The 27,208-nt window shown below is 39.1% G+C and overlaps 2 protein-coding genes across 2 annotated transcripts in view; both read right to left on the bottom strand.

Annotated features, from left to right (window-relative positions):
- Positions 1-3,700, bottom strand: part of LOC146465285 (E3 ubiquitin-protein ligase HERC2-like) — a 67,782-nt gene extending 64,082 nt beyond the window's left edge. Inside the window, exons 1-3 of the mRNA XM_085128485.1 lie at positions 3,454-3,700; positions 1,893-2,701; positions 295-577 (exon numbers count right to left, since the gene is read on the bottom strand). Of these exons, the coding sequence (XP_084984611.1) occupies positions 295-577; positions 1,893-2,701; positions 3,454-3,534 (1,173 nt within the window). The 5' untranslated portion in view covers positions 3,535-3,700. The remainder of the gene's footprint in view (positions 1-294; positions 578-1,892; positions 2,702-3,453) is intronic.
- A 3,134-nt stretch (positions 3,701-6,834) lies between these two features.
- LOC146465286 (sushi, von Willebrand factor type A, EGF and pentraxin domain-containing protein 1-like) overlaps positions 6,835-27,208 on the bottom strand; it is a 59,287-nt gene continuing 38,913 nt past the window's right edge. The window contains exons 28-35 of the mRNA XM_085128486.1: positions 22,641-22,814; positions 21,170-21,340; positions 14,528-14,704; positions 13,198-13,371; positions 11,744-11,917; positions 9,869-10,201; positions 8,773-8,964; positions 6,835-7,134 (exon numbers count right to left, since the gene is read on the bottom strand). Of these exons, the coding sequence (XP_084984612.1) occupies positions 6,974-7,134; positions 8,773-8,964; positions 9,869-10,201; positions 11,744-11,917; positions 13,198-13,371; positions 14,528-14,704; positions 21,170-21,340; positions 22,641-22,814 (1,556 nt within the window). The 3' untranslated portion in view covers positions 6,835-6,973. The remainder of the gene's footprint in view (positions 7,135-8,772; positions 8,965-9,868; positions 10,202-11,743; positions 11,918-13,197; positions 13,372-14,527; positions 14,705-21,169; positions 21,341-22,640; positions 22,815-27,208) is intronic.

Below are 27,208 nucleotides of genomic sequence, written 5' to 3' on the forward strand. Positions count from 1 at the left end.
ATGTGTTTCAAGCCAATGTAAAATTACTCCAGATTCAATCAGTTTGTACATGTAGCAAGGAAACTTTACTAGCTCTTTGATGTTTCTAGGTGTTGTTAGTTTAGGTGTTGTAGGTTAAAATGAATTTCAGGTTAAAATGATTTGAAAGTAAAATTCAAACTAGGTTGAAGTCATTTTAACCTGGAATTCATTTTAAACTACAACATACATGTTATGGAAGTTGGAATTAGTCTTTTTTTTTTTTGTTAAAGTCATAATTTACATTATAATTATTTCAAAGTAATTTTATTTTACCTCCTCAGCAAGCTTATTAGGTTCCAAAGTTCTCTGTGATACACCAGTTATTTCCTCAAATCTCCTCAGCAAGTGAATAAGAGGTGCAGATGTAAAACAAGAATCTGTATCATTATCCTGTCCACTGTCCCACAGTTCTAACAGCAGTAAGATAACTTCAAGCATGTAATGAAGGGAGCCTCGCTGCACACTCAGCTCCAGTAAGATTCCTAAGGCCACATGTTGGTCAGAAACAGGCACTGAATCAAGAGGCTTGCAGTAAACTCGGTCTTCGTTGCCTTTGCTATTTGAACAAAAAATCAATAAAAGAGGCAGTGCATTTTATCAATGTCATGTCAGTTTAAACATGTACAAATCTGTATTTCTATATGTAACATGTTTTTCGAACTGTCTCTTATTTAAGTACAATCATTGAAATACAGTGTGGAGCTTTGTCATAAAAAAAGAACTTTATAAAGATATCAGCAGAACTTAAATCTACACAGTGCTACAGTCTACATGTACAGCTGTACATGTATGTACATGCATGTGACTGTATTATAAAAAAAAAGACATGTACTGTAGGTTTGAGGCCAAGTTGTTTGAGATGATCACTAGCTACAGCTACTTTACATGGAACTCAAAGTCACAGATTCATGAAACATGTACTGTACAGTACCCCTGTACCCCTCCACGGCTCCTCAATGGATTCATACATTGCACATGTATACATAAAATAATATGCAATCGCCATATACATGTACATGTACAGTGTAGCACAGTATTGAGTAGTCTTAAGTTCAAATCTGCTGCCACATTTTGTAGTCTAATAATAATATTACATGATTTGCAGTGTCCTTTCAACTAGTAATGCAATGCTGCAATACTCTGACATTTGCCACAAGGGCAAATGGGTTCTATGGATACTAAGATATTTGCCAAAAGGGTGTACATGAATCCTATTGGACACCCACTTTTAGAAAAAAGAAATCAGTCAAATTTCATTGAAGCCTTTATAAATTATACCACACAAATGCATGTCTGAAGCTTTACAGATGCCCATTTTATTATGATGATGATAATGATGACGATGATTACAGTGTACATGTATTTTATTTGTTTATCGTGTTCGACGTAGAAACAATGCACTTCTAATTATGTTTTGAGTCGAGATTGTATATGACAATATCGATGAATGGATCTTGGGATGCATACCTGGCATAGCCCACAGATTTTGCAGGGGCAGACGACATCATCACCAACTTGGCAAAGGAGAGAGAGTCTGGGATTGGGTAAGTTCATTGAATGCACTCCCTAATCTTTGTTTATTACTAGTTTACTTATTTATTTATTTATTTTTATTGGAAGAACTGCTTCCAGGAAGTCCATTTTTTAGTTCATGGCTAGCAAGGTTTGACTAGCCACAATGATTCAGGAATGAAACAAATTTCTGCCCATTCACCCACATCTATACATCTATACTGCTGAAGGTGAGATCAAACAGAACCCTTTGTGGTTCATCTGGCATGTGAAACAAGAACCCCAAAATAATGACATCTGCTCTCAAAAGCTACATGTATAGAAAACAACAGCCTTACATGTAGAAGCAGTTAACTTACCCTGCTACCACTGATCGGAGAAACTTTGTGGCACGTTCCACCACCTCTAGCCATACAGGTGAAACTGATCCTTCATCAAAAAGAGTTGCTTCTGGAAGATATTGCAAAGCTTCTAATGCTTCATCAAGAAGTTCTCGACACAAGTCTGCATCTTCTCCTGATCTCCATGCACGACGTAAAAAGGCAAACGCAAATGACAATGCTGCCCTGGCACCAATTCTAGCTAAACCCAAGGATGCTTGCTCAGCATCAGCGCGATTCTTACGCTTTTTAGCAACACCTTGCTTTTCTCTGTTTGTTGTGCCTTGGATTTTGATAGCCTTCGGCTTGGTGGCCTCTCTTTCCCGTGACAAAGCAACAAAGTAGCGACCTAAAACAGCTAAACGCTGCTGCAGTCTCATTACAGACAGTGTGGTGCCCGCTGCTTGACTTGCAAGTTCCCTTTGCTCAAAAATAAGTCCCTGAAGCACCTCTCTCAGTTGCTCAGGGTTAGGCTGGTCACCCCAGGTCCACACATCCATCAAGGGCCCTGCTGCTGGAGGTGCTCTCTCATCTTCTTCTTTTTGTTCCCTATCTTCATGGTCCAGTTTTTGACATGATTCACAGTTGCAGCCATTATCAGGTCCACAATTGCCATCACAGCATGAACATTTGAGAATGTGGCGGCCACAGTAGAACTTTCCCGTTTCACCCTTTTGGGAAGGGACCCCTTCACAGTTGATCTTCACATCAGAAGGTTTGCTAGGAATTTCTCCATCTTTTACTAGCTCATTCCACAGTCTTTTAAGACCATCATGTGAAAATGCAGCCTGGGAAAACAAAAACAAAAATGCACGTACTATACATTAATCACTTATTAAAAGACTGGTCTTTTTTAATTAACAGCATAAGCATAGGAATATCCAAATCATTCCAAGGGAGATTGCAATGCCAAAAGCTTAAATTTTTAATTATTTTTCCTAATTATGGAATAATCATAGCTGGCAAGATTTAGACAATCATTACTATGCAATGTACACTTCCTGCCTTTTGCCACTTTTAATACAATGTAACATTAATATTACAGAGGGCCAAATCCGTTTACTGTTTGCCAGATCAATAAGAGCCGATCTTACTTGTTACAAGCTTATTTAGCACCAGCAAAATGTTGGAAGTTTGAGGGAGATTCTTCATCACCTAATCGCAAACACTATGCATATGACGACTGAATTAAATCAACAAGCGTATCCATAAGATGTACATTGCCGTCACGTAAGCTCCTATTCGGAGCCCGATGCAACGTAAAGAAAGTTAGATAGCATTTCGAAGATGCAAACTTAATAATCGTCGCCCATAACTCTCAATAAAAAGTATCCAACGTGACAGAGCGAAAGAAAAAGTCCATGAACTGCAGCTATAATGCAAGGGCGCTGCTTACAAACCTATAGCTTACCACTTCCTCAGGAAATTGAAATTTATGCTTGCCTAAAATATCGAGAAAGTAATTGAAAGATACGGTCTGGCACTCTATTTATGATTTCACCTTGTCAAAACGTAACATTGCATTTGATTTTTCGCTCACCTGCACGTCAGTCTTTAGCCATTTTGCGTCTAGTCTTGGTTGAGGCCGAAGCGAAGACACCGGATTAGCGAGATTCGGCATCGAGGCGCGCGGTAAATCTCGATTTTTTTCAGCTCCAAAAAATACAATATTGGAAAACTATTCTTAGCATCTTTTGATTGATTAGCCAGATCCCTCTCCTAAGAGGTATCAAAGGAAAATGAGAAGCATTCACGAATCTGGCAAGCACAGAAAAGCGTGTGTTGTCACTCGGTTGCCTAAAAATATACATGAACCAGGCATATGAAAGATAGGGATAACCGCTGAAACGAAAAATCGCCTCGCCCAACTGCCGCGCGCGCGAAAATTTGAAATGCATTTGTGATTTTTGTCTGTCTGTCTGTTTGTTTGTTTGTTTGAGATCCTGAGAAAGAGGATCCCACTAATTTTAAAATAAATGTCGGACTGTTAACACGTTGCTCGCAATTTCTGAAGAAGTAAGCCAGAAGAGTTCGCTGAAGTTGCTTCAAATTTCTTTAAAAAGATTCTAACAAGGAGAAGGAGAAGAAGAAGTCGCTTTTTGACTGTGCAAAAGAGTTCGCTCTAGTCCCAACTTTCTTGCGGCAAGAATGCGCGGAGAATAAGGAAAATGGCTACACGGGTACCTAAGCAAGAAAGAATAGAAATAGGGGCAAATCCAAGAGAATTCAGGTTTGAGTTCAAGATATCTAGACATTGGCTCAACTGTATCTCTGTCGACCCAGGATCGTGAAATTCGTTAAAAAAGGGTGCAGTCGCAAATCCCTATTTTTTCACCACACTGCGGCCCATATCAGTGTGTGTCATATAGCCCAGTTCCTGTAGCAAGCAACCAGAAGTATTGTTGACACTCCCCGATAGGATTCTGAGCCATCTCAGGGTTGCTGTCGGTATTTTTTCCCTGGTACTGATTGCACCAGCAAGGTGGTTGAGAGAGTAAGAGAGTTGCTCGGGAAACAAAGGGATTATGGAGTCACCAGTCTCCCACAAACGCCGTAGGGCTTCGTGATGATGACGAAATAACATACACTTTGCAACCTAGCCTCGAGCCTCTCCATGCTTCCGATCTTCTGACCAAAAGTCTAATCGAAAGTCCTACGCGCTAACGTCTATACCACCCCACCAGCCTCACTCCCCCTCGCCCTCAAATTGACCCAGATTTAGAATTAGTTTAGTTCCAAGTTCTATAACCCACATAACCACTTAGTCTGTTTTGTTGTCCCGTTGTCAACCGGTATTACATTCCCTCGGTAGAGTCTATTGTGTTGTTGTTCAATGTTGCCTTTCCGGTTGTGCCCAGCACGGTAACTCGGGATTTAATATATAGCACACGACCCCTTTCTACGTATTAAACATGAACTCCAAATCTGTGAATCGAAAACGAGCCTATAACGGTAGGCTGTAGCGGCCAACCTCCCCACCCCCACCCCCAGATAGTCTATTTTGTCATCCGAGATGGCGGCAGGTGTGCCATGAGTCCGAAAACTTTTTATTAGATTTACATTACTTTTTATTTTTTTTTTAAAGTCACGTTATCTACTTCTTTCCGAAGTGTTGTCTCATCTACGCGCGTACTTTCTGTCTCATCAGACACTAAAAGCCCCTTTTCGGTGACTCGGAAGGGCGGCTGAGGAATACCGTGGCGTGATAAGAGCAATGTCAGTAAGGCATGGTTTTTACTGTTTCACCTTGGCTTCTCGCGAACTATTATAGTGGCTGTATGAAATAAATGCGATGATATATTTCAAGCCTGGTGAATGGATGAGAATGATGTATTATTCTTGAAAGTGACACAGGCATACTTGGAAAAAAGGAAATCTGAGTGCTCCTATCAGGAGTCGAACCTAAGACCTTCCGATTACTTTTTCGGATGTTCTACCATTGAGCTACAGGAGACTTGTGGGAGCTAAGGCCATTAAAGTAGGTTCATAGCACAAATATCCTGCATACTGCTAGGATTTGAATGTCGAACGTGTGGGATATGAAATAAATGTGATGGTATATTTCAAGCCTGGTGAATGAATGAGAATGATGTATTATAGTGGTCGTCAGCTTTGACGGGATGGTCATTTCCAGTTCACGTGCAGTGTTTAATTTTGTGTCTATAGCAACGTGTCAGTAGTTTCAGGAAATACATGAAAATGGACGGGGATATTCCCTGCGCTCAGTCGAAGGAAGTAATCTATTGAAACTGCAAATTTACACGTGGGACCACCGCAAAAATGAAATAAAACTGGTGGGAAACTTGGCAAACTTGAATTGGCAATTGTAAGTTGCGGGTAACAAGGCGGCCAGCAAATGTAACTAATCGCTAATTTCGGCAACTCTCCTAAGCAACAATCGTCACTGCTGGTGAACGTTTTCAGGTGCGGTTAACTTCACACACCAAATCGGAAGAATTTATGGGACGTATCGCCGTCAAACTCAGATTTAAGTAAGTACTTGAAGTTTTTAAGGTTCTGAGGTTTTGCCGTGTAAAAGCACAAGTTTGATATTTTTCAATAATAGTTTAAAGACTTGTAAGTTTGCTCAGAAGGCATCTTCAGGCTGGTTCACACGTGCAACGCAAACGCAAACGCAAGCGCAAGAGACGTTCACACGTCGAACGCAAACGCAAACACAATGAGATAAGCACGCGCATTTCAGTACCTTAAGATGGCGGCAATCTTGTTCCCAGAGTCCGCGCTACCCTAGAATAGCGGTCGGGAAGCGAGGACTCTGGAAACGAGATAAAAGATAGCGGACGAAGGCGATGTTTTAGGATTGTTTTTCTTTCTCGTCCTCGGCCGTCGTCTGTTAAGGCAAAGGCGCCAAATGCAAAGGTATACCGTTTTCTAGCCCCACCTCTCTTACTACATCACTCCATGCAAGTTGCTTCTTGTTTTTTTCTTTGAATTCGCTGCAACCTTTTTCTTAAAGCACAGGATATTTTCTGACACTCTCTGCTAGTTTTTCATCGCACGAGGACGCCATCTTGGTTTAAACTTAAACCACAGAGGCATGGAACCAGTGTTGTTCATCTTGTGTTTGCGTTTGTGTTGCCCCGGTTCACACGTGTGAAATGCAAGCGCAAGCGCAAATGCAAGCGCAAGGAAATGAGAAATTTTCCATTTCTTGCGTTGGCGCTAGCGTTTGCGTTTGCGTTTGCGTTGTGGTAGTTCACGCGTATGTTTGCTTGCGCTTGCGCTTGCATTTGCGTTTGCGTTTACGTTGCTCGTGAGAACCAGCCTTTTGTCTGCATCTGTTCCAAGAAATGAATGAACAATGAAGAGTTTGCACGCTCTAAATTCGACCAGCGCTCTCAAATTTTGATCCCCGTTGGTGAAACCATTTCCAATTAACTTATATGACACACAATCTAAACTGGATTCAGCGTTTAGTGCCTAGTTTATTCATACCCATTACATGTAACAAGGGCATTTTAAGACCTTATTCTAGCTCCAGGTTTACATTTCTCCATTAAGATATGTATTACGATTCGTTGGTTTCTGGAAGATAAAACTTATTTTCCGACAATAATTTGGTATTTTTTGATCGTCGCCTTGAATCCCGCCTCGGTGCGAAGATAGTTAGATGTAAATTTCAAATACATCACACCACCAGGGAATTGAATAGGCTGCAGGGCGAACCTTTCACCGTCAAAATCGAATTCAAGATCAGCATCTGTGAAAAACAGAGAGGAACAATTAATCAGAATGATAAACGCAATTTACATTTATTACAGGGATTACGCCAGCTGGGGCACATGCGCAGTAGAGTCCAGTTGAGACTAATTAGCATACAACTCGTCACGGTTTTTTGCTTTTACGCCATTGCAAAAGCTTTCAAAAAATCGCAACAAACAGCTTCTGTAATTACTAAAGAACATTTGTAAATAAAAAAAATGCAGCTAACTTTTGGAAGATGAATGCTATTCAAACAGATTAAAAAGGCTTTCTGGACTCTCCGACGGTATTTGAAAAAGTTTGGCCAACGATTTCAAAGTACTTCTCGTCAACGCGCGCATGCAACTGGGGTAACATGGTCCCTTTTAACGCCGTCGGATTTCAAAGTCTAAAGGCTTATGGAACAACACAGCAACGTAGCATGGGTAGCTGTGAATCTTGTACTTTGGCTGTAATGTTACTGTTGCCATCGTCATAGGATGCGAGAAAACAGCCATGGATGTCTGCCTCCGTGATTTATTTTCTGTAGTAGTGAGCCATACCTGAGTTTGGTAAGGTCATAAATTACCCTACCACCATGCAGTCTTGTCGCGAAGATATTCCGAAAGCGATAATTGAGATAGCTTTCGGTATAAATAAATAGGAACCTTAAAGAGGTAGTGTCACCTATTTTTTGTGTCACTTTGAATAGCCAAAAACCATATTTGAACCCATGGAATCGTCAAAACAATGGTTCAATTTTGTTAACAATAACCCTTCTAGTGCACAGAAACTACTATTAATTATGTTTGGCTGCGGATGGCTTGGATGGAAATGGATTGCCAATTTTTTCAAGTTCTTCCTGTGTATTGCAGAGAAGTCGCTAAAACTTGATTATAGCTTGTTCTTTCTTGGAGAAATTCCCTAATATCAGGAGCCTAATATTTTCTTCCTGGTGCTCTAATAGCAATTTCATGTTAGAAAAAAGGTTCTTTGTCAAAAATTTGAGAAGTTTTGACCAAAATACGGCAAAATCGCTGTGACGGTGCCCCTTTAATGAGCAAAAACAATCGCTCTGCACGTGGGTTTTACAGTTTGGTACATTTCTTTGCCGTCCTCTGCAAAACAACGACGTAAAATGACCACATTTAAGGTTTTGTGGAGAACATGAACGCACGACGGTGAATTTTTCATTTTCTTTCTTAACTGGTACGCCACTCCTACGAATTTGGTTCCTGGATAGTTCGCCATTTTTGTAAAAGTTGAGGGAGTTGAACTAATCGCGAACTAGCACAATTGAAATAAAGATATATTTTCAGGTGACGTTTTCGTTGCCGTTGCCGTCGTCGTTGCTTAAGCTCCCTAATAAATTCCATGATGCACGCGGCGGGTGTGCCTGCATGTTTGATCACTGGAAGTGTCAGAATAAGGATCAATTGGATGTTAGCGATGATCCCTATTGTCGCTGAAAAGGTTCAATTTGTAGGATCCATTGCCTTAAGGCTTTTAAGCTTCAACGCTCAAACTTGTTGGAAAATCATAATATATTATGATTTTCTCATTACCGCGTATTGATTTCTTTGCATGCCGAGCTCAAAACTGATTACATAGAACAGTATGCATTTGTATCAATTCTATTAAGCTCTTATTTACTTACTGTTAAAAGAGCTAAGTGATGAATAGCCCTGCAGCAGATCATAACCAGATTCGGTGTGGAACTTCTCAAACTCGAGCTGGAATGCCTGACCAGGCTTCACCACCCACACACACGTCGCACTGTTTGGATAGTTGCTGGGGTAATTGGGTGACATAATGTCTTGATCTAGCTGTGTGATAAGACCACCGCAGGCTGAAAGGTTTGAAAAAAGAGGATTGCAAATTAATAACCAGCAATGCAATTGGTATACAACAAAACGGCACAAATTAATTCCATGCCAAAGTATGCGTTTAACTGGGAGAAGCGATTTTGGCGGATGTTGGCACATTGAGGCGTTGTCGATCGAATCATGCTCGCACCCTTCCAACCCAATCCACAAATAAATATATAATGACCTTGCATAAGACTTTAAATCTGTGTACGTCTTTTAACCTTTTATAAAAGTAACGGTGGGCTTTTTTGAAGTCTCGCTATCCTACCACCATGTAGTTTAGTTCACGAATGCGTGCGAGACAAAGGTTAGCGGCTTTAATAGTCCCTGCCCAAAGCACTTAAGGGATTGACCACGGCCAGCATCATAGTTGACAAATATCCACTGAATTGGAGGTGGATAGTGCTGTTTACAACCCGCCGATAATATTTTTCGCACGTTCTCATTGGACGAAACGAGTGACGTGTACAAAATCAGACTACGGTTATCAGACGATAACAGTCATCCGATTTTGTACGCATGATTTTTTTGGACAATCACCGGCTGTTCTGTATTCTCCCCAATAAAGAGCCCGCGTTTCAGAAATTAACTAAAATAAACCCCTTTCCGGCTTGCTGCTTTATCGGATGACATTACCCGAAAGATTGCCCTCAAAATTTCACAGTTGCCCTCGAACCTTCGCTTCTTGGCCAACTGTTCATTTTGCAGACGATCTTTCAGCCTTGGGCATTTGATCATCCGATATACCAGCAATTCAGTCCAAGACTTTTTCAACCGTTACAACAACTAAGTTGCATCATATCGCGTTGGAGCATCATAATTTAGCAACTTTTTTTTTCATAAAAAGTAGACATTGGGCGTCTACACGCCACGCGTTGCACTTACTGACTGACTGGAAGGAAGCGGAGAATCCTTCAGAATTGCCGCTAGCGTCGGAGATAAATCGAATATCAATCACATTACTCTCTGAAGTGATCGGGATGGCCTTGGTGTAAACTCCGGAAAGCGTAGTAATGAGCAGTTTAGAAGTTCCGTCGTAGATCTCAACCACGTCTTTGTTTTTCTCCGTCTTGAAGGTGTTGAACGTTACCATGACTTTTTTGCCAGCGGGCATACTAATCTTCCAACGACAGTAGAGGTTATCTGGATAGCTGTTGGGATTGTTTTGCGAGCTGAAGCTTCCCGATGGACCAACGAGGGAAGCTCCGCATAGCGAAGCTGGGAAAAAGAAGAGTGAATGTTACTAGTTAACATAACATAAGTCTTTCCATAAAACTTCCACAGTAACATAATCCTGCTCCACCGGCAGAAAGCTGAGGCAAATCGATTCGAGTCGCGCTTACACTCACTCGATGCCGTTCTGTGTCTCGTCACGCAACTAGGAGCGTTGCGTGACGAGACACAGAACGGCTGCGAGGGAGACTACGCTTGAGGATGCACAATTTTAGTTTTGAGGTAGTGGGGGAGGGGGGTTGGGCAATTTTGTCTTGTTAAGAATTTTCTTTTTTCGCCTTTGGGCTTTAGTACCTTAAGGTTGTGCACGAAATTTTTTCCCATCGGTTTTCAGTCTTGTTACCAAAAGTGAGCATTTTGTGAGGTATGCATATACAAGTATAGCCTGATACAAGCTGCATTTAGTCTATTCAGTGTTACATGTTGGGTTACAAAAATAAATGATAAAATTCTATTCAGCTGAATTTAAAACCGTCTAGAAATGCCTGGATCTTTTATCCAATACCAAGAAATCAGTATTGAATATCTTATTTGAAACGGAAATGTCTTCTTCAGAAAACACCTAGCCATTTACTTCCCACCCTCTTACAGTAACAAAACCTTGACATAAATGCAGCCTGACAGCATAAGGCCATGTGGTGTAGCTGTGCCCCTTTCAGTCTTAAACCGCTTCCTGGCTGGTGGCAGAAGCGGAAGCAGGGACAGAAACATGGTTTATAGTGGGCACTATCAGACACTATTTGGTTGTTTTCGTTTGATTCAATTTGACAGTCTATTACATAGCAACTGTTCTATAGTGTTTAATGGGTTTAAGTACAACCACTCTACCAATTGCCTTTTATGTAATGTTTAAAACACGAGCAGTGTTTTATCGGGATTTAAAACCACGAGACACAGCCGAGTGGTTTCAGGCCCGATAAAACACGTGCTGCGAGTTTTTTGAACGGCCTCAAAAACATTTCTGGAAAAGCGTGTGTCAAGAGAGTTCATAACAATGATGCTTTTGTGAACATGGAAATTAGCATACGAGAAAAACATTAAACACCCCATACCAATGAGGAGGAGGTTTTATCGAATATCCTCAAACTCATTAACAATTCATCAAGCCAAAACAAAGCAAATCACTACCGTGAAGGAGGTTTAGAAACTTGATCTTAACTATATTATATCATAAAATTTGGTGAACTTTTGCTTCGAATTTCTTCAAGAATTATCAGTAGCTTGAGAAGCTATATCAAACACTCGAAAGAGTGTTTCCTCCTGTTTCCAAACACCTCGAAGTTGGTTAAAAAAAAACTCGGCAGTGCCTCGTTTTTCCAACCTACTTCTCGGTGTTTGGAAATTGGAGGAAACACTCTTCCTTGTTTTGAGCTATTACTAAAACCACTACACGTGATGTTTTATCAACGATTTGATAGGTCAATGGGCTTATGAATTATCAATGAGGTTTTGAAAAGGCCTTGCATTGCATGAAGCTCGAGAGAATCGAAGAGTTCTGACAGCGCTTTAGATTCCAATCCAACTCACCGACACATGTGGCAACTGACCCAGACCAGGAGCCGTCCAGTTGACAAGTGCGAGTCCTGTCGCCTGACATCTGGAAACCCGGCAGACAGTCAAAGACAATGGTCTTGCCATAGGTGAATTCATCACCAACACGCTCGCCATTAACCGGAATGCCGGGATCACCACAGTTGATAACTGCAAAGCAAAGAAACAAACGGCTATTAGGAAACTGACTGGGTGCTCACGAGCTAGCCCTTGTTAAGTATGGAATCATTTCGGGTCTGGTTCAGCGTGGTACGTTTTCATTCCGAGAGTGAATAGTGATTTTACAATAACTGTCCAAATTCTCGCGCACTGATTGGCTCGTAGCTATTGTCTATAAGAGTACAGACAATAAAATTGACGTCAGATGTAACGCGCGCGCTTTCTCAACGAAAAAAAAAAATAGCCAATTCCGCTCGTACTTTTTCCATGTTATTGTAAAAAACAAATCGACGGCAGTTTTCTATGGTCTATACTCTTATAGACCATAAAATGACGCCATAAAATGTCCAAAACTTGGCAGTGAAACCACTCGCCTGCGGCTCGTGGTTTCACTTAAGTTTTGAACATTTTTTGACGTCATTTTATGGTCTATAAGAGTATAGACCATAAAAAACTGCCGTCGATTTGTTAAATAGTAAATAGTGAACAGAAGACTAACTATGTGTAAAGATAACGTCACTTTCAGTTTAACTGCGGGGTGTTACTGCCACGCTTTCCATCCTCCACAACTTTGCTGCCTTCAGTTTAAAACTAACCAGTTTATTCCCCATATTAGCATTTTATGCCTTATTTTGTGAATTTCAGATTGCTTGGCAAGCAGGTCGAAATGTTGAATCAGAGCACGACTCCCTTCCCCCCCCCCCCCCCCACTCCCCCGCCATTTTTGAATATTTTCTGCCTGCCAAGTGAAATCCTGGGGGAAGGGGGTGAATACTCAAAAAAAGAGGGAACGGCTACACGGGGAAGCTCCGCCCGACTGGGGTACCTTTTCACCCACATGGTATGGGAAAAAGGAGCAAAATTTTAACGTTAATTTAGTATTTTAAAAGGTCGCTAAAATATATTCGCCTGTGAACCGAAAGGGCAACATTCAAATCCAGTATTAGAAAGGGCAGCAAAATGTGAACAGAGATTGCTGGCAGAAATAGCAAAGCAAAAATTATACTTGGTGCGGACAAAAAGAATGACGAAGTACAGTGTTTGCCGTCTCTCCTCGAGGTGTAAGATAGCGATAAGATTTTTTGTTTCACGCTTGTCAAATAGTTACAATTTTGGCAGAAGTTGGTATGTGTTAGACTGAGTCGTTGAACTTAGACTCCAAGCCTGCCGCATGAAACTTTATTGAGTAATCCACCAGAAGTAGAACATGTAAAATGTCCTAGATTTAAGACTATATTTTTAAATATATAGCAGCAGTAAAATATACATACGATCACAAGTTGGTTGAGTTCCGTCCCAGTTGCCGTCTGTTTGGCATGTGCGAGAGCTGGAGCCGACAAGTTGGTATCCTTGATCGCACTCGAAAGTAACTACATCGTGGTACTTGTAGTTGTTCCCGGTCTTCTGTCCATTCGTTGGTGTACCAGGGTTACCGCAGGAATTTTCTGTCAAGAAAGCCGGAGAAACCATATTTTAATTACGGAATCAAACGAAATTAAGGTGCTTAAAAAACAGAGTTATTAGCCAACCCAAAATATGAGTGACTTCGCTTTGAGTTATTCCTTAGTCTGCATAGCTTGGCGTTTCTCAACTTAGTTTGTTAGATTCTCAGAACCCCTCATTAAAAAAAATGAACAAACTAACTAACTGGCTGACTGACTGACTAACTGACTGACAAACTGACTGACTGACTGACTGACTGACTGACTGACTGACTGACTGACTGACTGACTGACTGACTAACTAACTAACTAACTATCTGACTGACTGACTGACTGACTGACTAACTAACTGACTGACTGACTGACTGACTGACTGACTGACTGACTGACTGACTGACTGACTGACTAACTAACTGACTGACTGACTGACAAACAAACTGACTGACTGACAGATTGGCTGATTGATTGACTGACTGTCAAACTCAGACCAACGCACTAACTATCTACTTAAATATCATTGATCAAGAATTAATCTCACTAGGAAAATACACATTTCTCCTAATGCTTGCATATTTCAAAAGAACTCGTACTTTGTATTACCCACTAACAATTTCAGGAGTTATTAAATTCAGGCGTCATGAAAGTTTGGTCATGCACCTTCCGCGAAGGAGATGCATGGGAGAAATATACAGACGTAAAATGTTGAAAGGCGCCTTCTCTTCTGTAAATAGTTATTACGTGAAGCAAACGGAAATTGAATGACGTCATTATTTTGTCAAATGACGTGCAAATTACGTCACCCCTTCCGAAAATTTAATTATTTAGCTGTCACCATAAATTACAAAAGATCTTGGCTAAATCAATAAAATGAATTTTTCAAAATTGTCAAGGCTGATATATACTTGGAACTGCAGTTAAAAAAGAGTCAACCAGAATAACCGTAAACGACAGGTATAAAAGCTTGATAGAAGATTACGGTTTCCACTAACAAGCAAATCATCTAACAAAACACAAGATTGAAATGTGTCTGAAATCTTTTGAAAAAGTTGAAAATAGTGTAGGGGAATTCCTTGCTTCTGCCCTGCTCCGGCCATCTTCCGGTGCAGAATAAGTTAAAAAAAAAATGAAAGAAAGCGACGAGGATTAAATTGTACCTTACCGAGACAAGCGGGTGAAGTTTCACTCCATGTTCCATCAGTTTGGCAAGTCCTCTCTTGTGGACCATCTAGCTTGAAGTTGGCCGCGACGCAAGAATATGTTATCTTGGCGCTGTAGGTGTAGTCTGAACCATGGATGACTCCATTAGCTACCGCGGGAGGTGCACCACAGTTTACCACTAAAAGACATTATTGTTACACACGATTAGAGCACAACATACCTTATTTTTGGAAAAAATAAAATAAACAGATAGATAAATAAATAATTAATTACTTATATAATTAAATTAACAAGTAAATGGATAAGTTAGATAAGCTAAAGAGTGATCAATAAGTAAATAAATAATAAAAATCCTTTTGGTTCAATGCAGAGAATTTCAATTAAGTATCGAATGACATTCTTATTTGCTTAGGTTTCGCACCACTGCGTTGTGCAGTTATAAAAAAAAAAAAAAAAAAAAACAAAGCAAAAAAAACCTGTGCACTTTCTTAACCACGCAGTTTGAAGTGAAAACAAATCGCGAGTTGTTTACATCCTTTTCCCACGCTTGTATCTCTTTACATGTATATGCTTCCAGTTTAGATAGATTGGTTGACTATTTTCCTTGCTACTGCTAGTTATTAGTTCGAGTGATTACTTTGGCGTTGATTTTTTTCAATTAAGTGAATTAATAATATTACGAATTGTTTTCAGGGGCAACCAACTAGAACATTTAAGTAAAACACGTAAGATTGTCTCTAGTGCTGGTGCTGTGGGTCCTTTTAGAGACATGTTTGTGTATAAGCTTATACTGATTGATTAGTACGGACGCTTTAGTTGACAATCTAAGTTGCAGAAAGTTTTAGGAAACGTAATCGTATTCCCCGAATTTAGTAGCTGTTATTGGTTAAAATTACGAAAATGCTAGGTTTATTACTATTTGTACTTTTAAAGTGCCACTACGATCAAAATTTTGCATCCCTTTTTTTCTTTAGCTTTGGAAAGTAGAAGTGATAAATACTTATCACGCCAAATTTTACATCGAAATTCCAAAGGGGAGACCAGTTATTTTACACGCGAAGTTCAGCTTCGCTGTGCCGCCATTACTCGAACGACAAATGTCCGTGAAGAGCTGGATCTAGTTGCACCGACAGGAATATGACGTCATACGCGCACAAAAACATGGCCTGCTTTCGAATGTGCGATCTCGCTGAGAGAAGCCACTTCTTTTTATTTTAGTGGCTCAAGGGCCGTCTTTACAACGCACACGTATTCTGGGCACCCGAAAGAGACCTAGTGGTGGTTGTTTGAACATTTATGGTTCTGAAATACGTCAAAAGGGGGTAAATTTCTTCAGACAAATCGTCTTTTTGTACATCGCACCGAAGTACTAAAGACATATCCTCTCGACGACTTCGACAGCTGCTTCGAGGGAAACTCAAACGCAAGAACTGCCATACAATGCTACTGCCTCGATGCTTACTTTTCCAGGGTAAAGCGAGGGACTAAGTGAAGCTATTAGACCAAGGTAACTGATCGGAAATGAACTGTTTTCGTGAATGCGTGCAATGAAAGCAAGTGGCGCGGAGTGGTGGTGTGTATATTTTGTTTATAGCTCATTGTAATGCTTTGTTTGTCTGGTGTTCATTACGTCTACTTTCTTTGGTAAAATAAAAGTGCATAGATACTCCATTTTATTCAAAAAATAATAATAATAATTGCTTGTGGTATAATAAATATAATTTGACAATCAACTGCCTCGAGTTTTTCGAATGCTCTCTTCATACAAAGCACCCAACACATTTCTGAAATACTTGTATGCCGACTGTAGAATACACAGCAAGGCGAGATTTTTGATCTGTATTAAATGAGCAATTGTAATTAAACTGATTGTGAAATTGACATGAAAAATTCATCTCTATTTATTGAAACAATCACATGATATGTGAAAGTACAGGTCAGAAGGAATTTGCAGGCAACTTTCCAGCTGATGTGGACCTGCTGACACTCCAACTTGCAAAATTTTCTATTGTAACCATCACTGATTACTGTGAGTCAAGAAGGTCTTGTGGCAATCCTATTTGGTCTGTGTTATTAACTAATTATAATACTATTATTGAGCAATTTTTTTAAACATCACTTGTAAATATGCTTTGACTGCACCTTTGTGCAGACTTGCAGTGAATATTATGCAGAAAGTTATCTTCTGGGACAAGTCAAGATAATATCTACAATTTAATCATATTAGTTTGTACTAAAGAGAACAAATGAACCAAACTGACAAAATTATGAGACAGTATTTTGTCCAAACCCTTTTCTAAATAGTGTGGAAAACTACCAGTGCTTGGTAAATTCCATCTTTGTGTTTGCATTAGTAATTTTGTATTTGTGCCTTCTTTTGTTTTCTTGGCAAAGTCTGTTATATGGACAGCCAATTTTACAGCGTTTTTTGTACAACATAATAAATTTCTGACAAACGTATTGCACTGTTTTGGTATATACCAGAGACAGTGCAAAGGCGTCAACAAGGTCACCTAAGCACACCATGGTAAATAGGACTACCCATGGTAACTAATGCCATAGTAAATCTCACTTAGCTTTTAGTTTAGATCTGTCAACGACACTTCCTGAACCTTAAAATATTGGGATCTGTATTATTAGGGTTAGTTTAGGGAAGCATGAAGGCATTTTTCACAGTTACAGAAGATACCTTGTCCAGAAGAATGGGCCAGGATCTTACACGAAGGTTTACATTGTACATAATGTGCAAATTTATAAATGGAAGGGAGAAGACTGAGAGCTACCAGCAAATTTTTGCAATATTTAGCATTGCTATCATATCAATATGACAATTAGGTACTGGTAATGCAGACTATGTGTGTGGTTTTTTTAAAAGTTGCTGTCATACCCATGTCATCAAGAACCACTCTGCTGCAGGCATGGTGAGAGTAGACAGCAAGACTGGCTTCTGACTTCAAGGGTAAACTTGTCTTTATACAGGCAAGGTTTTTGGCCAGTGGGATCATGGCATGCATTCGTGTGCTCTGAGTATTCTCATTGTTGAAAATGGATATCAGAGAGGGCCACAGCAAAAGGCATACCTTTAAATTTGATCTTAGAAACTGTCAACATAGCTGATAGGAGAGTCTTCAAAAAAAATCTCCTGGATATAGGTCAAGCACATTAACAAAAACAGTAAAGGGATTATGGAAATTGTTTACTGATGGCCAATTATTTTGTTGGCTTGTTCATGGTGAGGGAGATTTGATTGTTATGTCATAACAGCAACAACAAAAACAAAACAAAAAAGCCCCCTCCCCCCCCCCCCAAAAAAAAAAAATAGAAAATATGTGGTATCATTGGCATAAAAAATGGCTTTGATATTTAAAGCTGGCCCTGTTCTTGGTTCTGGTTATTTTCTGAAGGTCAAAGTTAAAACCCACAGATATCAACATCCAACATAAGAAAGCCAGGCTATTTGACAGAAGCAAAAAAGCTAAACAGAAAAGAAATCAACAAACACATAGTATAAGTATAAAGCATGAAAATGTTTGTGGGGTCATGTAAGATGAAGATGAAGTTCATGTCGCAGAACAAAAACAAAAAATAAGCTGTGGTTTGTGTGAAAATTTAGGTTAAAATTTTGGCTCTTTATTTAAAACACCAAAGAAAAAAGACATTAAATCTCATTTCTGGTAGAATCTCCAAGAATAATTAAGGTATATCTGTGGAAAGGATGATCATTCTTTCATAACTATAATATTTCAATTTTATGTCTGTGAACATTGTGTGATTTTGTGGGAAAATACACAATACTGTTACAGCACAGTATTATGCTGGGTCTTCACACTCAACATGTAAAATGATTACAATTATAGTGTCAGTCAGTTAAATGAGATCAAGAGGCTGGTTTGCTTGTTTCACTCAGATTCACACATCCTCATTGACCAAGGAACAAACATCATTGAAATAACAAAAATGGGTAAGATATGTTGCAAGCCTACTAAGGTTTCCTCCTTAGCTGTCCTCCTTAACTTTCTTATTAATCTTTAGTTTTCCAGCTGCATTTGAGGGCTTTACAACAATTTATTGATGACTGTTACTTGGATTGTGGCTTTAAAATATTAGGCCCCTCGTGATTACTTCATTTACTGGTTGAAAGTTGTTGTAGAATGAAGAAGGGATCTAACCAGGTAATACCTGGTAGATTACAGCCCTGTAGTATTGTAATATTGCAAATATTCTGTAGATTACAGCTATAGCTACCCACTTTTCAACTGAAGTTAATTATACATCATTTTAGTTTTGTCAAAGCTTTATTGAACTATAAAAAACGAGGTTAATAGTTCTTTTTTTCTTGACTCATTATGCAGCTTTGATTGATACTTGCGAACACCATACACGCCACCAACATAACATCAACATGTATTGGTCTGAAGTTATCCATCCTATTCAATAATTTGTTGCTCAAGTGCTTCTGCGAATAGTGATTAGGTTCTGTTTACTAATCCCAAATAGAAAACATACCCAGAATATTAAATAACCATATGTCTACCTCCAATATAGTTGCTGAGTAAATGCCGGAGTGAATTCGTTTCTTCTTCGGCTCCCAGGCTTGAATGTGCTGTTCGTGTGTCTTCGAAGCGTATTCTTTGCAGTCATACGACTCCAAATCCACCGCCAAAGAAATTATAATCCAAGATATTTAGTAAAATTGTCCTTTAGATCGCTTTTCACCAAACTGGATGGCGAATCTTACAAATAATCTTGCCTATTCACTTACTTTAGGACTTTCGATTACAGAGGCAGGGCTTCTGATATTTCGCGCGGTCGCGGAGCCGCGAAATTCAGGTATATCCGCGGAATCCCGCGAAATTCACCAAAAAACGCGTAATACCGCGAAATTCGTTAAAAATCCTACCAAATACATGTCGGTACAACATATTTAAAACTTATCTTGGCTACTGGGGCTATTTACTTTCCATAAATGCAAATTTATCTTGAAATTTCGTCACTGCGACGAGCAAACATAACGTACCATAACTACCAGGCGTTCTTAGATTAATGTTGCAAAAAAACTGGGCACAAGAAATGAGAAGACTTTTCGGTGACACTATACAGAGTGGGAAAGGACACTGCTGTCTATAGTAATGCAGGCACATGTTTAATCGTACGTGACACGATCGAAGACACAATGTTTTGACTTTGAACCTTCGATCACGAACAATCTTGCCTTATAAACTGCAAAGCAACACAAGAGACCAAGGAGAGAAAAGAAATTTATTGCGTTGCGGTGTTCGGCTCTAAATTGCAGCTGAAAAAGGAGGTTAACCGGCCGGGCGTTTCGGTAAAGCCTATGTTTTCCTTGTAGCTCGAAACAAGTACAATTGCCTTGAGAACTGTGTTGGATGAACTTTTGCGTTTTCTTTCTTGCCCTGAATCTGACATCCTTCCAATATATCTTTTTTTTTTTTCTGGAATCTTTCTTCTTGGCCTTCTTTTTTGTTTTTCGGCGAAAATTTGCCCTGAAAATTCCCGCGAAATTCCCGCGAAATCGGCCGATTTCTCCGCGAATTTGTCTCCAAAAATCCCGCGAAATTTGACTTTTTTTCCCGCGAATTATCAGAAGCCCTGCAGAGGTTTACTGAGTTCTTGCAAGGAACGCACGATGTTCGATGCGCGTATGACGTCACACAAAGATCTCATACAAGCAACCGCAGTTTAGAATCACCACGGGCGTCACTTTGCCGTCGGAGTAATGGCGGACGGGTTTTCGACGGTTTTCGGCCACTTATTCCCAGGATCAGTAAGCTTGTATAAAGCTAATTTATAGCTATTTTTGCAATTACGAACTCATTAAATGGATTGGAACACGAAAAGGGCGAAAATAGAAGTAAAAATTTTCGTCGTAGTGGCACTTTAACGAAATATTTGCCTCATAGAAAACGAAGAAGTTGGGTTTTCAGCGTAACGATATTTCGAGCAAAATTTTACAAAAGAAAACTGTGAATTTTCCTTACGACTAAATCGGTATTTATGAGGCGATTAAGGTTATCCGAAGAGATATCCACCGAAATGAACCGTTAGTGCCCCGGTGTTCTTCTCAAACGTCGCTGCATTGCTTTCTTTTCAGTTATCTCTGACTCTTTTTGTGTGTTTGTACACGGTGTGTTACATGCGTGCTTGAGAGTTGGTGCCATCTTGCTAACAGGCAAACATTTTAACTTAGTATTACGAGCACATTCGCTCCCAGTTTGACAAGGTAACCCCTATAGTTATTCAAGCCAGCTTTCTTTGCTGTTACAGTTTTTTTGAAACTATCATTTGATTTAACTATTGATTTACAATTTATCAATTTCTTCCTAACGTTTTTGTCATGTCAAGGGTAAAAAGAGTTGCTGATGAGAATGACGTATTATTCGGTAAATGACACAGGTATACTTGAAGAAAAGGAAATCCGAGTGCTCCTAACAGGAGTCGAACCTAAGACCTTCCGATTACTAGTCTGGATGTTCTACCACTGAGCTACAGGAAACTAGCGGGAGCTAAGGCCATTAGTTACTAGTTACTAGTTAGTAACTAGCCATTAGTTACACGTTAATAAAGTGTATGTATGTTCTAGTTTGATGTGGTCGGTGATTTTACCAGGTAATAACATACGTACAGTTGCAAGATGGTGTTGGCGCGCTCCAGGCGTTACTTTGACAAATGGCGTAAGACTGTCCGACCATCTTGTAGCCAATATCACATTCAAATCTGATTGTGTCGCCATTTTTCCTCTGAAGGCCGATCAGCTTACCATTACTTGGTTCTGAAGGCTCAGGACAGTCAGCGCCTGTGTATAAAATGGAACAAGCTAAGCAAACGCGAATCCATATCGTCATAACCAATAATTTGTCAAGGGAATAAGGAAATAAGGCGAAAAAAAAAAAGGTACGCGGGTTGTACTTGTGCGAATGCCGTTCGGCATTGTTTCCCAATCTATTATACACAACCAAAGGAAGAAAAATGTCAGCCCTACGTACAAGTTACAACGTGAACTGATGGACAATTTACTGGACACAGTGACAAAAAAATCTGGCAAAATGAGAAAGTCATGCCAGCTGACCAGCCCAGAAGAACGTCTTGGGTCGAGAATCTCAAAACGTTTTTCTCTTAAGGTTTTAAATATAAATTGTGTGTATTTTGTGTTATTTTCAAGATTTTAGATGGTGTAAAACTCCTTTTCTACCATCACCAGGATGAACATCGCTCTTCAAGAGTCCCAGGTATGCTTATCTTGTCCCAATAAACACTCCTTGTCACGTTCTTTACCCAAACAAAGACAAAAACAAACAAACAAACAAACACACAAACAGAAAAAAACATCCCTTTAATAACTAGCTAACGCCGTGCTTAACTTTTAGCTTTTTAAGGATCGTGCGTACTTTTGTTACTGCGCAGACGTTCTGCGCATCTCGAGATACTCGGGTTTCCTGTGGCTGATGTCTACTAATACAGGGATATTTTTTGCGCGGTTTAAAACTATTCGGAGAAAGCAGAACTTAGCAAGTGCTCTTGGTATCCAGAAAGAAAACTTGAGGGTAACCATACATTTTTCAGAGGTAATAAAGCTTCAATTTAGAAAAAAACGCCATACATCACTTTGTATTTTACTGCTTTTTAAAATAATTGTTGCGTGATTATCTCTAAAAAAAATGCCTCTCTACCCTCAATTTCCCAATTTTCTTTCTGGATTCCAGTAACCCATACTAAGGTCTAATTTTCCCTGTACAAAAATACTTCTGTATTAGGAGGCACAGTCCTTAAGGTCTTTAATACTAATTTTGCATTTTACGTTATTCTTAAGATTTGAGATGGTGCAAAACACCTTTTCTACCCTCTTCAGAATGAAAGTTGCTGTTCAAGAGTCCCAAGTATGCTTATCTCGTCACCGAAATCACTATTGCCACGATCTTTACCCAAACAAAGAAAAAAGACAAACAAACAAACAAACAAACAAACAAACAGAAATATCTCCCTCAACTATCTAACCCCGTGTTAAACTATTAGCTTTAACTCGGCAATTGAAAAAATCTTAGAAATGTTATTCCAAAATACTTGTTTATATGTTCTTTAGGGCAAAGTTACCATACCTATACAGCGAGGATGTTCTCCACTCCACGTTCCATCAGCCTGACATGTTCGTGTCCCTGAACCAACCAATCGAAATCCTGAATTACACGTGTAAGAGACTACAGTGTTGTAAGAATTCGATGCAGTGCTTCGAGTGCCGTCCTTCAATTCACCAGGAATTATGCAGTTTACAACTTAAAAGAAGAGAAAGGTTAGCTGTATACGAAGAAATTCAAGGGGTACAGTTATTTAACAATTATCATGCGAAATAGCGCGGAATATCGGCTGATACTTAGCTGCTAAAATCAGGGGATATTCCGCAAGATTGAGCCGGATAATTGTTTTAATAATCGATAACAAAGCACAGTTTTAGTGCGGAAAAGCAGGAGACGATCTTCCGAGGTCGTTACTTAAAGCGCTCCGCCATTTTTCACTCAGGCAAGCAAAATTACGTATATCGCAGAATATCTGTTTGACCATGACCATTTTTGCGCAGTGTTAGAATGTGTTAAATAGTGCAAACAAGTTGTCCGCCAGGAAGAAAACAATACATTGCCGAGTGATTTGCTTGAATTTTGGATACGCAAATAAAATCCAGATGTTCTAAACTGCCATGCTCCAAATTTACCGGCTCTATTAATTAATGTTCGTAATTCATAGATCCCGCTTATGATTAGGACAAGTCTTACGTTTGACGGTTCACGTACAGACTGGAGTAATTAATCGTAAAAACAGTCTTAATATAACTGGAGAATCTGGCAACCCTGCGTTTTTCATTTGCATTGAACCCATAAGTTTCATATATAGGGAAAATATCTTGAAATCTAGACGATTCTTTTCAGTTTTACAAACACAATAAACTCAGAGCTTGCCATCACAACGTGGCAGCGTTTTAAAGGTCAAGATATATATTGGTAATTATAACTTGAAACCTAGACGCTGCTTTGCAGTTTTAAGTGGCACTTTCCCTAAGAACGGTCCACTGCGTTTCGGGTCGAAAAAAAGTTTGCCCTCAAACTTTGCCCACTAAATCATCTTGGGTCATAAGTAAATGAAATGACTTTAGTTTTCGGAAATACGTTAAAATATATTTTTTACAGGCCACAACAGTCACAGCGTTCGAGGACCTAAATTTGAGCGTGGCGAAAGTAGGAAGTTGCATACAATTGAAGAGCTCGCTGCTCGAAAACCAGGAAACGCCACAAAAATTCATTATAATGCTTGAGTCAAGTGTTCCTTCAAAGGTATGAAATGCATGTTTATTTTGATTTGTTTTAATTATTACGGTCACAAAAACTAATATTATTAACCCTCGTTAGAACGCTTTCTGAAAACCGGTGAAAGTACCCTGTCTTTGCCGGCATTTATTTCACAAGTCCAGACCGACCCATTCTAAATTCCAACTGAACTTTGCTAAACAGATGTTAGGAAGCATAGAAATATAAAAATACGTTGCACTTTTTATCTTCCTTGACCACAGCGACTTCACACTTTTGGTGCTTTTTCGAATGTGAAACCCGCATTATGCAAATGAGGTTGTCGATCAAATTCAAATTGTTCTAAATTAAGACATTCTTAATCGCTAAATTTCACCATTCTAAATTCACTACACCAAAAAGCACACAAACATGAAAGCAAAAACGGTTTTACCCGTTTAAAAATGCCTAAAACCTGATGAATTATTTAGTCCTGATCTCTGAATGCTATGTAAAAAAATTGAAAACATTGAATATGCTAATTGCGTTGTGTGGGACACTTAGTCCTATATAAAGAAATCTTTCTTCTCGCTGTTTTCTACTGTCGATTTTCATTTTTTTGAAAAGTGCTATTGAAAATTCGTACACGTGTTTAGTATCAAAAACTTGAAGAAATAATTCAGCTTTAAATGGATGAGCACACGCTGTGACATGACCTGCATTGAAATCGACAACACTTGACTGTTTTTTTCAATCAATGTTGTGTTACACTCTTGGTTATTTCTTGATTGCCTTTTTGTTTGGTAAATGGCTACTAAAAGGACAATGCTAACAAGACCCTCTTATTTTTCCCTGATCTACGACCAACGTACAGAATGATTTGATGAAGAAAGTTTTGTTTTGCCGGATATGGCATTTTAACGACATAACTCCCGCACCGAAGTAGGTCATAGGTCAAGGTCTTTTAAACCTCTCAGTTTACTTCCTAATTTTCTCTAAAATTATTCCATTCACCTCCGCTTTGAATACATTGTTACATTTATTCTCATAAAAGATAAGCAATATTCAACACCTTACAATTAAAGCTTACTAGCGTGTAACTATTAACTTCTGGAATCTGAGATCTGAATTTGACTTGCTCAACTTATATGAGCAATGACGCCGCCCAAGAATTACACAATCCTACCTTTTAACAGTGAAAAAGCGAGAGATATAAGCAAATAAAATATCTTTGGTTTCTGTTCTTGTCGAGGTTAAAATATGGACATCTTATGAAGTAGATGGCTTTTTTCGGTATTTTCGGGCTCAAATTACCTCATTAATGAGAAGTTGTTCTCTTTCACTTTCGAAGCTTTATTTATGAACAGTCATATTGATAGTCAATTTATATTTGGCCTGGCGAATACAAGGACCTACAAACTTGTACAAAATAACGGAAAATTTAGTCTCCCATCCTCCCCTCTAAATCAATCAGTACGAATTCGCGTACAAAGCAAAACGCGCCATGTTTCCATTACTGGAAAAAAAAAAAAAAAAGGAGAGAAAGGCCGGTTGCCCAAGAATGTAGCTATCAATATGTTTGTTGAGACTCGCAATGCGTGCCAAACAAAAACCCCCAAACGCAGACACTGAAAATGCCGCTCAATTTGATGCAATAGCCATTTTTTCTAACCTGATACCCATTTGTACAGAGACCGGCGTAAATGGTGCCCCAGTATGGAGTAAAAAATTCTTGACACTAATGGCAGGGCCGTCCCTTGTGTTGTTATTATGATTTATCTCATGACGAATATCATCAGACATGGTAATGTTCATCTTATTGCGGGTATTGCTTTCCTGTAACAAATTATAAACCAGGTTGCATTCATAGTTATCGAGATTTTAACAGGTGCGCGCGCCAAGTTCTTTTCTCTATAGGAAAGCTATAGGAAAGATTAAAAACGATCTTATAGTCCGGTCGTTCTCTATATACCTACATTTGTTAGTAGATATTTCACAAAATAACTCACCTCGCGCCTGAATTGGATGTTTGTACAGATTCCTTTTCCGAGGTTGCATGTAAGATCTAAGGCGTATCTTTCACAGAAGCAAATATCGTATTTGGTCAAAAAGAAAGTCAAATTACTCAAGGAAAGTTCTAGAACTGACTTCGGACTTATTTCTCATGTTCGGGCTACTGCGCTACGCAGTCTAAGAAGCATATGTGAAAATACCTCATAAACATTCTTATCGGGGGATTTTGCATTACAATTTCGTTTTGATACGCAATTTTTTTTTGGGGGGGGGGGGAGGAAAGACGATAAAATTGGACAATTTTTATTATAATCACAGAGAACTTCGCGTATTCGAGAGGGGGCACTTATTCGAGGATTTATGGCATTTTAGTGGACTGCCTGTCAACTAGCTTGGAGTAGTTTTAAAATTACACTTACACAAAAACAACGCAGCAACAATATACTTTACTGATGCTCCTTAATGTGGGATTTGATTCTCCTTCACTAGGAGGAGAGCTCGTGTTGAATTTTCAATAATAATGACTTTAAAGTAATTACAGAAACAATGAGGCATTAAACTAGAAATATCATCTACAACAAAAAGTGCAAGTTAGAAGCTTTGGCATTTGCGGCGAAGGGCCTCAAGTGAAACTCTCAGAGCAAGCTAACAGCTAACTCTACCTATGACCCTAGTCCGCCAGGGTTGCAACCGGAAGGCATCGCGACGTACGGATTCTCCTTCCCTCGCTTCCTATAAAATCTTTCTTTTTCTGTACAGTTTTTTCCTTCCGACTTTCATGCAGAAGTTCCTATCAATTCATTTTGAGCAACATATTGACAATGCCCAGCTTTTGAAAATTAATAAATCACATGTTTTACAAAAGCGAATTCAAGTTTTTCTCATTACTTCATGGGATTATTTTTTTTCGAACTGTAATAAAATAACAACTTGCACTTCAACAGTCGACCTATCATTTTTTTCGTGGTTCTGAAGTTTATATTTTCTATTTATTGAGAAAGGCACTTTATGTAGAGGGATGTACAGGCATCCTCCTTCTAGTCGGCTTGTGAATTTCAGTGTTTTGTGATTTCAGATGGCAGTATGCCAAACTCAGCGAAATATTTTTAATTATTTCTTAAAGGACCTTCAAGCTATGAATACCAACTGAATGGCGTAAAAAAAAAGGGAAATGTAATAATAAACGAAAAACTTAGTAATGAAAATAGGTTTCTTAAAACCTAAATACTGTTTAGCAGACAGACTAATTTGCATAAAAATTCGCCGCAAAGTATCTAAAAATCGGGACCGAACAAGTTTTAGGCATTTTAAAACTATAAAACCGTTTATGCGTTTTATTCTGTGTGATTTTAGGCGTAGTTAATTTAGAATGGTGAAGT

The sequence above is a fragment of the Pavona decussata genome, unplaced genomic scaffold, assembly GCF_977016875.1.
Source record: "Pavona decussata unplaced genomic scaffold, jaPavDecu1.1 SCAFFOLD_156, whole genome shotgun sequence".
NCBI lineage: Eukaryota > Metazoa > Cnidaria > Anthozoa > Scleractinia > Agariciidae > Pavona > Pavona decussata.